The 15,501-nt window shown below is 37.0% G+C and overlaps 1 protein-coding gene across 3 annotated transcripts in view; it reads left to right on the top strand.

Moving 5' to 3' along the window:
* The window catches only part of HSD17B4 (hydroxysteroid 17-beta dehydrogenase 4), a 201,307-nt gene extending 186,186 nt beyond the window's left edge, over nucleotides 1-15,121 (top strand). For all 3 annotated transcript variants that reach the window (XM_069880538.1, XM_069880536.1, XM_069880537.1), the window contains 4 exons: nucleotides 838-927; nucleotides 3,163-3,301; nucleotides 12,733-12,860; nucleotides 14,697-15,121. In XM_069880538.1, the coding sequence (XP_069736639.1) occupies nucleotides 838-927; nucleotides 3,163-3,301; nucleotides 12,733-12,860; nucleotides 14,697-14,786 (447 nt within the window). In that variant the 3' untranslated portion in view covers nucleotides 14,787-15,121. The remainder of the gene's footprint in view (nucleotides 1-837; nucleotides 928-3,162; nucleotides 3,302-12,732; nucleotides 12,861-14,696) is intronic.
* The last annotated feature ends 380 nt before the right edge of the window (nucleotides 15,122-15,501 follow it).

Below are 15,501 nucleotides of genomic sequence, written 5' to 3'. Positions count from 1 at the left end.
TTCAATCCATTTTCAGCATTGTCTGAAGTGCAGTGGCAGTGGGTGACGAGCTGTTAGGCATGATTTGAGTAGTAGTTGTTATGTAGTGTTTCTGTATTAATTTCACCTGTTCAGTAAGCCAAGCTGTGATACTGGGTATTCCTCCACTTTGGCTACTTCTTACATAATACTCTGCATGCATTACGAGTCAATCATTTTTCTGTTTTCTATTTGCTGTCATAAGTCACACTGTCAGAACTCTTAAAGAGACAATGCTAAAATGAAGCCAATTTTATTCACTGACTTAACTATTTAAAAAAAAAATAAAATAGAAGGGAATTCAGCTATATTTAATTTTCCTTCTTGTAGTCTTTCTGGTTTTACAATGCTTGAACTGTTTTGTCTAGTGCAAGTTGCAAGGTGAGCCACCTGGAGATAGTGAAATTGTGTAGATGAACTCTTGACAAATACGTATGTACCTCAAGGGAAAACAATTTAGAACACTGTATTTCTCAGAAATACTTATGAATATTAACAGTGACTTATAACACTGGAGGTAAATTTTCAGGTAGGTAAGGTTCTTCTAACATTTTGTGAACAGAAAAATAACAAGGAATGTTGGTATAATTTATCAAGAAATAAACAATTACTGTTCGAAGAGCTGTATGCAAAACATAGTGTACTAACTCGCCTCAAGACTACAAGGCATTTATTGGATAGGTATTTCTCTAGAACTTTTATTTTTCTCTTTTCATCATTTCTAATTTTAAAATGTAAGGAGGGCTTTTTGTTTGCCCTTCTGTTTTGACTTTTGGTGATTATGTTACCTTTTTAATGTACTTTTCTCTGCTACCACAGGTCAAAGAGACTGGAGAAGTTGCTATTGCAGGGGGCTATGTGGATATAGTACCAGCCTTGGATAAACCTTCTGCTCGGGACCCTCTGAAGGTAGGGGAAAGCCATAGAGTTATTGCTTGCAAAGCAGCCTGGTTAGGCTTTATTTCTGCGAACAACATGGGAAAAATACTTCAATCACCAGTCTTATTTGCAGTACTTAGATGAGTGTATGAGCCCAGAAATGTGAGTACCCCATCAGTTAAGATACAGAGGTTTGAGGGGAAAAATACAGATGTTTCAAGACTCGCAGGATGGGTGATGAAGTTTGAAGTGCTTGATGGTAGTTGAACTGTTAGGTTAAGCATCGTGCTAAGTGTTACTGAACAAGGCAAGCATCAGTGAGGACCACAACTGTGAGCACTTGCATAGAATCATAGAATAAGCAGGTTGGAAGAGACCCACTGGATCATTGAGTCCAACCATTCCTATCAATCACTAAACCATGTCCCTTAGCACCTCGTCCACCCGTGCCTTAAACCCCTCCAGGGAAGGTGACTCAACCACCTCCCTGGGCAGCCTGTTCCAGTGCCCAATGACCCTTCCCATGAAATATTTTTTCCTAATGTTCAGACTGAACCTCCCCTGGCGGAGCTTGAGGCCATTCCCTCTTGTCCTGTCCCCTGTCACTTGGGAGAAGAGGCCAGCACCCTCCTCTCTACAACCTCCTTTCAGGGAGTTGTAGAGAGCAATGAGCATAATTTAAGATTGAAACTAGCCCTTGTAATTTAGGGGTGTACCTATAAAATGAGCATTTTGATTTTCTTTTCTAGATGTTTAAGGTCAAACTCCATGTGACTTGTAAAAGTATTTGACCGTTTTTTTTCATTTTTTTTTTCCCGACAGACAGGGAGACTGGCAGAAAGGCATTAGAAGAAAAGGACAAATGAAAAAGAGATAGCGTACTCATAGGAAAGAACAATTTTGTTATTGAATCATTTTGAAAAAAGGCCCTGATGGCTGTTCATGCATGTGGTTAGGCCTAGCACATGATAAGCACTTTGTGTATTTTAAAAAATCTTCTGCATGCATGCATTAAGCCTTGGGTGCAGGACTTGCCACCAAAGGCAATTACATGTAAGTGCTGAGAATGTCCTGGGTTCTTAATGTGGTCTAAAAGACAGGTGAACTGTGCATTGCCCTTATAAACTATGTCTTTTTACCCCATTGATTCCCGCCTGCAAAGGATGAGACTTAAATGCATGGAAGTTGAGAAGGTACCAAGATAGTGACATTCACTTAAAACTTGTGATATATTCCTGGAAACTGTTTCTTTTTGCTGGTTGTATTTAGTCCTCTGACATTCTTAACTGTTGCCAAATCTACATTTGAGGTTCAAATGTATGAGCATCAGAACCTTTTGCTGAAATCATGATAAAGATTTTTTTACAATAGACAGAGCAAGTGTTTTTTTCTTTAAGCTTATTCTGAGAAATGGAGGTGCTTTGCCAGATGTCTGCTGACAGAGGCAGAAAAACACCGAGGGAAGCTAGGCCAAGTGAGTGAAGTCTGGCATATTGAGATGTCATTGGCAACTCTGTTATATAGTGGAAAATCTTAAGCTTAACCAAAGAGGTGACAAGATAGCAGCAGGAACAGTATTGCATGCTGGTGTACAGGCAGGTACAGTGCAACAACTCAAGCTATGACAGCTTCTTTGCTCCTGTTCCAGTTAGATGAAAAATGTCACTGGGGCATCTTCGTGAAGTGTAACATTTTACCCAGTACAAAGGTAAAAAGCTTGCGAAATAATATGTGCTTGGAAAAATTGGAAATGTAAACATAGCTAATCCCATCTTCAAATGAAAAACACATTGTGTTTACATCGGAGCCCTAACTGTGTTCATACTGCAGTATGTTTCGAATGCTTTCCATGTCAAGGTAACGTACTCCTAAAACCATTTTTGTGTTCTAAAAATGAATGTGCTGTTCACCATGGAAAAAGTGGGAATGGTTATCCTCCAAAGGGAAAAAAGGGCAATTAAGAAGCCCTTAGAGCCCTGATTATAAAACATACCTTAAATTGTAGAGATAAATGACAAAAATGGCAAAAGCAAGGTTTGATACAATTCTCAAGGAAGAGTCCATGAAGCATTTTCTGCTTGAATGTACACTTTACTGCTGACAGTTGCTTGAGGTGATTATTTGTGGTGGGAGAAATCTCAATTGCATTTAATAATTCTGCAGTAGAGACTATCCTGGACACAATGCTTGATCTAATAGACATATTTAGTACTTTGTAAATGGAGTTTCAGTTTTAAAGTCTTCATGGTCACCTCTTTTTTTAAGACTGCAGGTCTGCAAAGTGACCTTGTGTTTGAAGAAATTGGTCGTCGCATAAAAGAGATTGGAAATGAATTGGTGAAGAAAGTAAATGCTGTATTCCAGTGGGACATCACTAAAGATGGAAAAACAGCAATGCAGTGGAGTAAGTTATAGCTTTTATATAACACCTGGATGCATTTCTTCGATGAAATGAGATTAATTGTACTCATTCTAGTTAAACTGATACTTTGAAAATTAGCATAAGGTGGTAGATGAATGTTCACTGGAAGCTTAAGATCTGAATGCAGATTGAATGCGCAAGTGACAAAGTGGTCAGATGAAGTTCCGTAATGACAGTTACTAACCTTTCTAGGAAGATATTTCTGTAATCTGCCTAGTTAGGTGTAGGCATGGGCAAACCATTCTCTGTAACTCCAGTGCATTTCTGTTTACATTTCCCATAATGAATTGCCACTGCAGTTAGAAAAGCAGGCTAAACAAATGTTGTAGGAGCTCTGTGTTACAGTAATTAGTCTGCTGGTGAGGTATATGCTAACTAATCTAAAACAAGTAAGTATTTATTTATACTGTGTGGTTCTTGTGACTTCAGTGAAAATATAGTCCTATTTGTTTCCATTCCTATTTTTTGAGGTCAACCTTTAATGAAGGTGTAGTGATACTTACTCATCCTTTAGGCATAGGAAAACATGTTGATGAAGACAGGCTAAAGCTTGTAATAGCAATGGGTCAGAAGGGAAGTGTTTCCATGTAAAGTGGTATGTGAAATGGTCTGATGAAGGCAAAACTACTTCCTCAATCTTCTTAAATTCTATTTGTGCTCAGTTTCTCAGGATGTATATTTTTGCAAAATCAGTCTAATGTTAGTAGTTTAATGTATTGCATTGTCTTTGGAATTAAATTTTTTGCTGAGGTGTCCCAAATGGTCTATTAATAGAACATAAAATTTTTTCGAAGGTGTAAACCATAGTCAGATTGTAACTTCCGAGCCTTTGCTTTTTAGTCGAGATATGCAAGTATTGGGGTCAAGTCTATCGTTTGGACTGCTTCATTCTCGTTGGTCCCAGTGGTTGTACCCGTTTAGAATAGTTTTGAAGGAGATGCATAGGAGGTGTGCTCTCCTTTGATGGGCTGAGGGAAGAGACTAATATGTTGGTAAGACAAATCAGGTCTGCGTTGCGCTTTGTCTCATAGACTGTGACTTTTTTTAATTGTTGTTGAGTCTTTGCAATGGCTGTTCTCAATAAATGGCTATTGTGTTAAGAAACTGCTCTTCCTCTTCCAAAGTGGTTTAGAAACCTATAATTTCACTTTCTGTTAATGTTAACCAGTATAGATTCTGAGTAGCAAGACTGCTGTTAAGTTTTAGGAAAAATATCATAGGTAGATTGATCAAGATAGTTCTAATGTACCTGTAATGCCTTTTAAGTAGTTTTTAAGGATAAGGAATGATTTCCACTTGGATAGCAGTTAATCAATGTATTGAATATACCTGTGTAGATTATGCAGGCTGAGTACCTGTACATCAGAATGACAGGGGGGTAAATACTGCATAATTAAACTCGGAAGATGTGTCTTAAAACTTATTACCGCTCTTAATCATTCCAACCATCTGTGATTTTCCAGTTTTACACTCAGTAATTTAAAGGATGGACATGCTTAGAACCTGGGCAGGTGTCCTCTGTTGCTTTTTAAAATACATGTTAGATGTGCATAGATTAAACTCCCAAACACTTATGTTGGATACTTGTATTTGTTAGAGTAACACTGCAGACTAGATTAGTCATGTCTGTTGCTTCATGCGCAACTAAACATAAGTGATGGCCATGTTTATAATAACAGCTGGAAAGATGATTTATCATTGTTTTTAATTTTGGAACTGCTCTGTTTGTCACCCAGTCTCAGTATTACATGTGTTAAAAGAATGGAGGGACAAATGAATGGAAGAAAAATCTTATGAGGAGTGGAGTGTTCAAGACATGGATAAAATCACTCACTCAGGAAGACCTTAAGCTGCCAACTACAGAACACAGAACAAGCACGCTTAAAGATTTAGGCCTGAGCAGTGGCCTTACCTGCCTCATGAGACAAATTTTATTGGAGGGGAAACAGGTGGATGTCTTTGCCTTTGTATCCAGAGAGAGATAATACCTCTGCTTTGAGTAAACAAAGAGTCAGCCTTCTCTGTTTTTCAAAGAAAAGTTGTCCTCTGTTCTGTTTCCTACTGAAGCAGTGGGATGAAAGTAGTGCCTTCTTCCAGTGCTTATTTCCCTAGCTGAAGGGAATTAAATAGACATGTCTTTTCTTTGTCTTCTTCCCTCTGCTTCTGTTGCAGTGAACAATATCTGTACTTTTATACAAATTTAGAAATACTTAAGACTCCCTGTGGGATGGAGGTTGGAAAAAGTAATCTAATATTTTAAACGTTTCCTGTTTCTGACTACAATTAGGAGATTAAATGAAATATTTCCAGCATCTTGGAAAAGTTCCTGCAAATTTTTGTTTAGTGTGGTCAGTTCCTTCAAGCTTCGGTCTATAAACAGTGGCTAGTGTTTATGAATTACTGTAGTCTCTCTGGTATAGTAAGTATGTAAGGCTGAAGGTGCCAAGAAAGGCGTCTGTAGAAAATGTTGCTTACTTTTCTCATCAGCAATATCAGCATGCAAGTACTCCCTTTGTATGAGATCCAAGACAAATCCCGTGAGACTAACCCTGTTGCTTGAGAACCAAGAGTGGGAGGGGACAGACAAAGAGGTGGTTCTAGAACATGTTCTAACCTGTCACAGTGAGACAGGGCTCGGCTCACTTGCTTCACTCAGTACAAGGGGACACGTGTTCAAATAGAGATATTTTCTTACCCTTGGTCGGAAAATGTCAGCATCCACCAACCCACAATGCTTTGTCTGTGAGTCAGTTTCTTAGCTGATAGCAACATCTCTGTGTTGAGCACCCACCCTGTTCACCAGACCTGGCCCCCTCTTCCCAAAGGTCAGTTCAGTGCTGGCAGGAACATTTTTTTTTTTTGATAGAACATGTGAAAATAAAAATAACGCACATCCTGAACAGCTTTTCAGATAATGATCGGCGGGACTGCTTTGAATGTTGGCAACTTCACATGCAGCTTTGTGTCAGCTCAGAAGGGAACTGTTCTGAAGGTGATCATAGCTGATTTTCTTAATTTGTTAAATAAAAAGGACTTACAGGCACAGTCTTGGGTTTTTTTGTGTTTCTGAATATTTTTGTGTGCCTTTGAAATTTCAGGGAATTAAAGGATGAAGAAAACAGTATTTGATTAATATTAAAATAATTCAAATTAAATTTTGATTAGTAATTTAAATATATTGTAATATTAAAATATTAAAATAGTTATGTAGACTCACTGACTGAGTGTTAGCAGTTGTGACAGCTTGTAGTGTCAGCTCTCACTATTTGTCCTTATGTTGATTAATAGCAAGCTACTATTGCTCTCTATTTAGATCTAATGTTAGATTTCTAATGACAAGGTATATATACACATGCATGATGGAATTTTTATGTTGGAGATTTTTTTAAAACATTATTCTGATCATTAAAAAAATCCCAAACAAACACAAAGCAAAAAAAGAATTTCTGGAGGCAAGCCTTCAAGATTTGTAAGCCATTGTCAGCTTAATACTTCTTGCTTGTGTGCACACATTGTTATTCAGTGTTCCAAGCATCATCATGTACTGTCTGTTCCACCAGACACTAGCATAATTCATTTTGCTTGGTGGATGTGGAAGAAGAGTAGTTTGATGGTTTTGCATTAAAAGGAAGACAGCTTTCTTGTAGTTAAGATATTGTTGATAACCCAAAAGAATTCTGACAGATCTTTATTTGGTCGTCACCAAGACTTATAATGCTTGTGAACGATGACAGCCAATTTAGAATATGTAACATTGACAGAGCCATTTAGTGACTTGAATGCTTGACTTTTTCTGTTAATTGAATGGAAGCTTCTACACATAATTGGAAATTTTAGCCTTTGACAAATTAATTTTTTACTTTAAGCGATAAAAGTGGTAGTAAGATGTTACCTTTGCTGTAGATTGAGTTTAATTCTCTGTCACTATTTTCAGTTTCTTCAGATTTTCATGTTAGTAAACCGTGTCTGCAGAATTGCACTTCTTTACGCTACATTTAAATTTGACCCACTGATTATTAGTTGAACGTCTGTGTACAATAATTTTAAATCAATTTTGTAAATATTATGCTACATTAGTTAATAAAAATTTTGAATGATCGTAGAATCATAGAATCATAGAATAACCAGGTTGGAAGAGATCCACCGGATCATCGAGTCCAACCATTCCTATCAAACACTAAACAATGCCCCTTACTCTGTCTTTTCTTCAAGTAAAAATGCTGTTTTAAGAGGTAGATCCCATAAGGTACATTGCTATAATAAAGCAAATAGGAAGATATGACATTAAATTAATTTAGAATTCTGTTCCTGTGGATGAATGTGGATGACCATACTCTTTCGATGTATAGTCAAAATTCTAGACATGTTATTACTGTAACAACTGAAATGTCAGGAGGTAGATTATTTTGGGGGAGGTTTTTATTTTGTTTGAAGCCTCAAGTTGATGCCAATTGTTTCATTATCTATCTTTGTTTTAGGCTTCTCTTTCTAAGGACCTCCCAGGCCTTTAAAGGCAGTGTTTGTGGTTCTCTTGGACTACCTGCTAGGCTTCTTTCCCTTATTAAATTTGTTACGTGATGCTGGCTTGTCATTTAATTTTTTTGACTTGTCAGTTTTGCACAGCTTTGTGCTGTTGTGAAAACTTCAGCAGTTGGCAGCACTACAAACAGCCTGGGCCCGCAGCTTATTCCTGTCTTATTTGGTGGTTGCAGTTCCAGCATCTTCTGCTGATGTCCTTGAGCATCTTAAGATCTGGGAGGAGGCTAGGAGAGAAACATATGAGGGAAAGCACCAGTATTCAGGACTGCTGTGAAATTTGTTTTCATGTATGCAGTCATTCTGGTGTTTTACAGACTTGCTTAACAAAAAGTGGGGTTTTTTTAAAAAACATGTTTTTATTAGTGTTTTCTTTTAATTGAAATGGTAACTTTTTTATCTCTAATATCTGCAGTAAGCCAAGATTTTTATTACTTTAAATGAACGGGATATATGAATTAGACTTGGCTTTTGTTATTACAGAGCCACTTCTTGATGGTAGCACTAATATTAGTAACACTAGTCTGTTTAATTAGCGATGACCTTTACTTTTATGTAGTTCCATGTGAACAGTGTGAAGCCATGGGGAGGTGCAGAACCATTGATCTTTCACTGAGGATGTGAAATTTTGGATGCCTCATTCGCTGTCTAAACAATGTTGAACTGTAGCCACTGGCAACTGGTTTTGATTAGTGGTATTTCATTATAGAAGCAAGCTGTTCTAATTTAAGAGGGTGCTACAAATCCTCTTAAGAAGTTAAACCAACACAGATTTTTGACAGTATCAAAACCTAAGGAATAAGCAACAGTAGTGGAGCAGTCTTTTCTTATTTTTAACAGTATTTTTAAGCTCAGATACCCCTGCCTCCCAGCTTTGACTTCTGCGGTTGACCTTGCGACTTAAAGCATTGTTTGCTCTCTCCTGCATATTTATTACTGTACCACAGTTGCCTTTGTTTTCAATATTTTTGGGGGGGGGCGGTTTGGTTTGTTGTTTGTGGTTTTTTTTTAAGTTAAACTACTTTGTTTCAACTTCTCTTTCCATAGAGGAAAGACTTTGGCATGGACGTTTTTTAGCTGATACTTAATGGCTCTCTAGAACAGTACTCTGAAGGGTTTACCCATCTGTTACTTTTCGTCATACTTCTGAAAGCACTGCTCAAGGCAGAAGATGCCTCTGTTCCTTTCCAGTTCTCAGAAGAATAATACTGTGTTAGGAGCACTGGGGACAAATTGTTATGTGCAGTTAATTGTGAACATCTGAAAAATTACAGCAAAACTGCTTAATAATTTATGAAGTGGTATAACTTCAAGCAATGAAGAGTGAGGGACACTTTACTCTGTTTGCTTTAAGGATGAGCCTTGTATTGCAGTTACTCAGCCTTTGTAAAGCAGAATAAAAACCAAACCAAACCAAAAATAGTCTGGCCCCTTAGTATTTCTCTCCTAGAAATGGTAAGGCACTGCTGTTTCATCCACTGAAACTACTTGATTCTGTTTTTCTGCCAGATGTGTAATAGTAAAATTTTACATATTTAATAGGCTAGTTGATTTTAAAAAGGGACTTCAGCTTCATTTTAAATTTGTGTTGCTACATGCAGTATTGAGGAGTACCTGACTTACGTTTTGGACATATGTTTTTGTATGGAGCGGTTCAGCCACGTGAATAACTGGGAGAAGAGCTGTGTCTGTAGCAGCCATGGAGAGCTATACATTCTCAGTTGCAAAGAATACCAGAGACACCTCAAGGCAACTCATCTGTTCCTGGTAGCAGTGGAGCTGTGCTAGCAGTGCATGAGGTGCTTGCCTGGCATCTGCCCGGGTCACCAGCCACCTTGAGCACTGACATAGCTGGTACCAAGTCATTATCACACTGGCTGCTGCAGTTGTTGTGCAGCATGGAACAGTAGCTATAACCATATCATAAGTATCCAGGAGATATATGTAGAAGACATTAATAGGAGGCTTGCTTCAAGATCATTCCCTGCTACAGCAGGCAGCTACGTTATATAGCTTTATCTCATAAAGTTGTATTTCACAAGAAGGCACTCTGGTGATTTTGGAGAGCTAGAATTTTTCTGCTCTGTTGGTTGGAATCTGTTCTGGTATTCAACTAATTTCTAGTTAATATCCATTTGTCTATATGCCAGTGCTCTGGTTTAGTCTCAGTTGTCACCTGAATACTCTAGGCTAGGTGAATGTCCGGTGGCAAGAAAAAAGATTGTATATGTTTCTAATCCTCCCCACAATGAAAAAAATATAAATAAAGAATGAACAAGGTTTTGGGGTAGTCTTCCAATCTCCGTTAAGAGGGGAGTTCCTTTTTCTCTTCAAAATACCAGCGTGTGGTGTATTTTAGATCACTCTTGTGATTCACTGGAATTCTCCCGGTAGGGCTTATTTATAAGTTTCGGGATTTCGTTTCTTCCTGCTAGTTCTTTTATGCTTTTGGGAGCTTTTTCATGGTTTTGTGAAAAAAGACAAAATTTGTTGTCACAAAGACCTTCTCTTTTGTAGCTACTCAGATACTCTCTTCCTTTTTTTTCTTTGTTTTTAATTCCTTAGCAAAAATCATAATGCTGTCTATAAAGAACAGAGGAAGCAGTTGGACTCTATCATCTTAAAGGTCTTTTCCAGCTGAAACCATTCTGTGATTCTGTGTGAAATGCAAATTTTAGTAGTTTTGGGAAAGCCTATTAGATGGGTTCTCCCTATTTTTATGTTTATTGGTTTTAGAATCTCTACTAAGTTTTAATTTGAGATGGGCTAAGTATTTGATGTGATCAAACATACCAGTTTTGCCCATAGCACCATGCTTGTGCAATGTTTACAGGAATATTTGTGCTTTGAGAGCTTACAGTTAATTATAGACGTTGACTGATAAGCAATGCTCTTGAGACTTGGATAGGAAATGAAGGAGAACAGGTATTGTAACAATGTTAAGTATGTATTACATTCAGATTCAAATCTAGAAGTTGCTAGAACTTCCTTCAGTCACTACACCTTTTAAATTTAAATTTTTGTTGTGTAAACTTGACACTGCTGAGACTGATAGATGAGTATTATCAGTGAGATATCTCAAAACTGCTTTTCCAGCCAGTGCTTAATAGAGAAGGAGAGAAGGGTCTTGGAAGATGTTATGTCAGGCTTACAGCATCTGAGTTTCCTTCTGGAACAGTCTGGGAAGGGTAAGAAGAGCCAAAAAAAATATTGCATGCAAAATGAAGCACAAGAAGGGACTCATGCTCTTTTGATTTCAGCAGTAAGTAAAGATGATTAATTAAGAACTGCAAAAGTCCTAGAGAACCATGTGTGTTTTACGAATTTATATGTGGGGCGTGCTGACCAGCTTGGCTTAAACGGAGGTCGGTTTTACTATTTTGGTGTGGCTTGTAACTTTGCTAGCATTTGATTAGAGGTATATTTTAAAAGCACATTGACAGTTAAGCTTTGTTAACTTAATCTGAGCAGCTGGTATACACCTTGAAACTTGCATTCAGTAGATTTACTTTTTTTTTTTTTTAACAGTATACTCTGCTTACATAATCTACAAGAGCAATGCTTAGAGGCTTGCTTACAATGTTGTACTATAGAGTTTGTATCAAGAGAATGTTATGCAGCTCCTGCCTACAAAGTAGAAGGCATAGATTATTCATGTGGTGCTCAGTAATTTATTTTTCTTTCTTCTCCTTTTATTACATCAAGTTAGTGATGTCCATTAAATCTGTTCCTGAAATTATGATTTACCTTAGAATCAAATGGATAATGATAATAACCTAGTATGTCACTTCTCACTGAGCATCATTATGTGCTTAATTCCATGCCTGGTTTTGTGAGAACTGGATAAATATTACTTAAAACAGATGTCAGAAAATGGAAGGCCTAACTCAAACAGGCAAAAGTTATCCCTGTCTGTATACTTCACCTTACTCTTTCACAAAAAGTATTTGGAAAAAAAATACACATGAGATAGTTTATGCAGAAATAAATGTGCATAGTCAGCCCAGTGTCTTAAAACTTGAGAGCTAAAAGAAACCAACAGTATTAATACTGGCTAGGCAGCCATGATTCTGTGATTAGAGATGTCGTGTCCTTACAGGAACATGGCCTTGAATAATGGTTTTGGTTTGTACTTAAAGAGTGAGGGCAACCAAGAGGAAAGGTGTAAAGAGGAAGACTGGGAATCTGCAAAATCTGAGAATGATTTGGCAGAGCACATCCTGTCAAAATATTCTTCTGGAAAAACGGCACAATACCCGATAGTGTTAGCCTTGTAACAGATTACTTTGGCAGGTCATTTGGTGTGGGATAACAACACTCTTGAATCTCCAGACACTTAGAGGAATTTTTTGCTTTCCAGAAGAGGAAGACAGATATTTGGCAAGGCTTTAAATGCTCTTTGTATGAAGCAGAACAAGCAATATTGCCTGTGGGGCGGAACAGCAAAAATGCAGCAGCATGTTTGAACACTACCACTTTTGCCTTCTCTGAATTTAAGATATTGTTTTGAAACATTAGGGCTTTATTACTTACTTGAACATTTTTGCAGTAATTGCACTTATTAATGTCTTGTGAATCCTAAGTGTTGCTTAAAAATGTTTTTTGCCATCTATGGAAGAATTCTTAAATAGCAGTCCTTGCAGTAAACCTCCTCCCCCTTAGTACAGGAATGGAGTTTTTTTCTATTCTAGTCTCATTTTTTTTTTCTTTCATTAAAGAATAAGGACTAAAACCCTTTCATTTTCTAAATGACTGTTAGCTCAAGATTTATGTTTAGATTGGATGCTTTGTAATGATAAATAAGGAAAGTAGTGTTCTTTAGACTGAACATTTTATCTTTATTTTTAAATAAAACTATCTTTGCTGCTTATTCTCAGCAATTGACTTAAAGAATGGCTCTGGAGCTGTGTATCAAGGACCTGCAAGAAGCTCTGCTGATACCACCTTCACTCTTTCAGATGAGGATTTCATGGATGTGGTACAAAGAAAGACCAATCCTCAAAAGGTAAAACCTGTGTGTTTGAGATGTGCTTATTTGCTTGGGAACCTGTTATTTGCCTTAAACCAAGGTGTGGTTCGTGGCCGTTTGCATTCCTAAATCCACAACACTGGATTTTTTTGACAGTGCAAACCAGACCCGATGAGATCTAAGTGCATCATTACCTTGTACTGAATTAGTCAGAAGACATGATGAGAAATTTATGCCAAATTTATCATCTTGAGACAAAGAGACCTCAAATGACATAAAGCCTGGCAGTACAAAGTTAGTTGGTTGGTTGGTTCCTGGCACTTTAGTATGTGATTTGCAAGGTTAGGGATTTTTTCAGTTTGATCGTTTAGGCTGTTTTAGTTGATCATGTTGCAAGAAGTTGGTGTTTGTTGCAATACTGGAATTTACTGCTACTACTACAACAAAGAGAAATCTCAGACAATGTGTGCATGTAGATCTATTGAAACTAGTCAAAATTCACCCAAACGATGTAGATTTTTTAAGGGAAAGAAAGATTTAAGAGAGGTATGTTATCGGGGTCTGCAATTCTAGCTTCTTGGAGTAATCAACTGTTTAAAAATGCTAATTTTACTAATAAAAACGCCTTGTGTAAATGTGAATTAAACTGTCACAAATTTAACGTGTCAGCTTACAGATTAAAGCTTGAGCAAATGAAAAACTTTAATTAAGCTCATCATATATCAAACAGTTCCTTTTCTTTGATCCCAAGCAGAAGTTGCTGGGGACTTTGATTGTAAAATTGGAGACTAACAACGATGGCAAATGTTTGCTCTAAGTCCTAAATACCACATGAGTAAAGTCCTTTGTGGCCCTCTGTATATAGCAGGCATAAGGCATAAACAAACAAGACGTTGATGTGTAGCATTCAGAATGCTAAGGAAGAGTGATGGCAGTTCAGGAACGTTATCTATTCTTAGGCATTAGAATGTCATTTGAGTTTCTGTGAAGTTTTTCATCTAAAGAAGCTCAAAGCATCTATTCAAATTCTTTTCTGCTGGCTCTCTTTATTCCTTATTTGAAGTTAATGGAACTATCTAAAAGCACATTGTTTCAGAGCTTTCAAAGAGCTTTCAAATTGCAAAGCAATAGCGAAACAAAAATAGTTTTAAAAAAATAGTAAACCAGATGGGAACAAGGTATGCAGCCCTCTGAAGTAGGGGCAATAAAAATGTAATATACGAGCAGTACAGTGAAAAAGTCGGTTGATCTGTGATTCTGCAAACACAAAGAAGTCTTGTTTCGTTCCTGTTTGTGGTAATACACTGTGTACAAAGCAGTGCATTGGAATGTGTATATATGTATATTTTGCAGGTTCCTGTTTCAGTTTTTATGAATATGAGTGAGTAGCTGACCTTTTCATTGGGCCTTTAATTTTCATTAAATGGCCTGTTCATTTTGTTTTCTCATTTCATATAAGGATGTATGGATATCTGTGGCATAGTAGGGGCAAGAATGGGAGACTTATTTCTGTGTGTTGGTGAAATTTTGCTATAAGCTGTTGTGAAGAAGTTTGTCTTAAACCTCTGTGTTATACACGGACAAGAAATGGAGGCCACTGAAGTCGCTTTTTATTTGATTTTCATTCACCTGAGTGACAAACTTGGCCTTGCCTGCACTCTAGATAGAAAACCTTCGGTCTGGATGCTATTAAGATTGAACTTGGATGGTTTTCTGTTAATAAACAATAACCAACGGGCATTGTGCACTAAAGGCTTTCTCCTGAGCACTGAAAGACCGTGTTTATCTTTGGCTTCCTGTTTGGTTTTAGCAACTCTCCAAGTTGTGGTTGAACAGTTGAATGGTTTTTTTGCCTTCCTCTGCTTGTTGTAGGCATTCTTTGCTGGTAAACTAAAAGTGAAGGGGAACATCATGCTGAGCCAGAAATTGGAAATGATACTGAAAGATTATGCCAAACTTTGAATTGCCTGATCTCCTACCACAACAGTGAAGAAATTCAGAAGATAGAAGCTTCAATTAGTTCAGAACCAATGATTGCAACATTTGCAGGCTACTTAACGTCAAATGTACTAATTCATTATACCGCTTATATACAAGCTGGTTTAATTACTATAGATGCAAATAATTAAATGAATATAATTGTTAATATTTTCCCTTTTTTGTTTCCCAGAAATTCATAATCATACTTTTCTCATTGCATACCTTTATCTGAATAAAATGTATGTAGTTCTTACAAAGATGCTTGTATTTCTATATTAATTCTGAAGAAAATTAAACCAACACACCTCTTTGCTATTCCCTTCTGTGTGTCTATCAGTCTTCATTTATATTGCCTTAAATAGACTGTCTAATTTCCATGAATCTAGCTGGTTTATAATGAAAATTAATGTTTTTTTTTCTCTTAAGTTCTCATGATCCCATTAAAAACAACTGAAAGATGGAAGTTGTTTCCATTTATTTATGTCTTGCAATTATATATTTTTTTCCTTTACACGGAAAAAGTCTTGAACTTTACCTCTGCCCACCTTATTTAGACAAATATTTTTAGATATTTTACTCTTATAAATTACATGGAAAGTAGTAAGCATTAATTCTTAGGGGAAACTTTTTTATGAGGGGTATTACACTTCACCAAAGGCTGTCACTGCAGCCACATTGTTCTTCATGTAGATTCATT

Source organism: Phaenicophaeus curvirostris, chromosome Z (genome assembly GCF_032191515.1).
Source record: "Phaenicophaeus curvirostris isolate KB17595 chromosome Z, BPBGC_Pcur_1.0, whole genome shotgun sequence".
Classification (NCBI taxonomy): Eukaryota; Metazoa; Chordata; class Aves; order Cuculiformes; family Cuculidae; genus Phaenicophaeus; species Phaenicophaeus curvirostris.
Note: the sequence above shows the minus strand (reverse complement) of the source record. Positions and strands in the feature narration are given on the sequence as shown.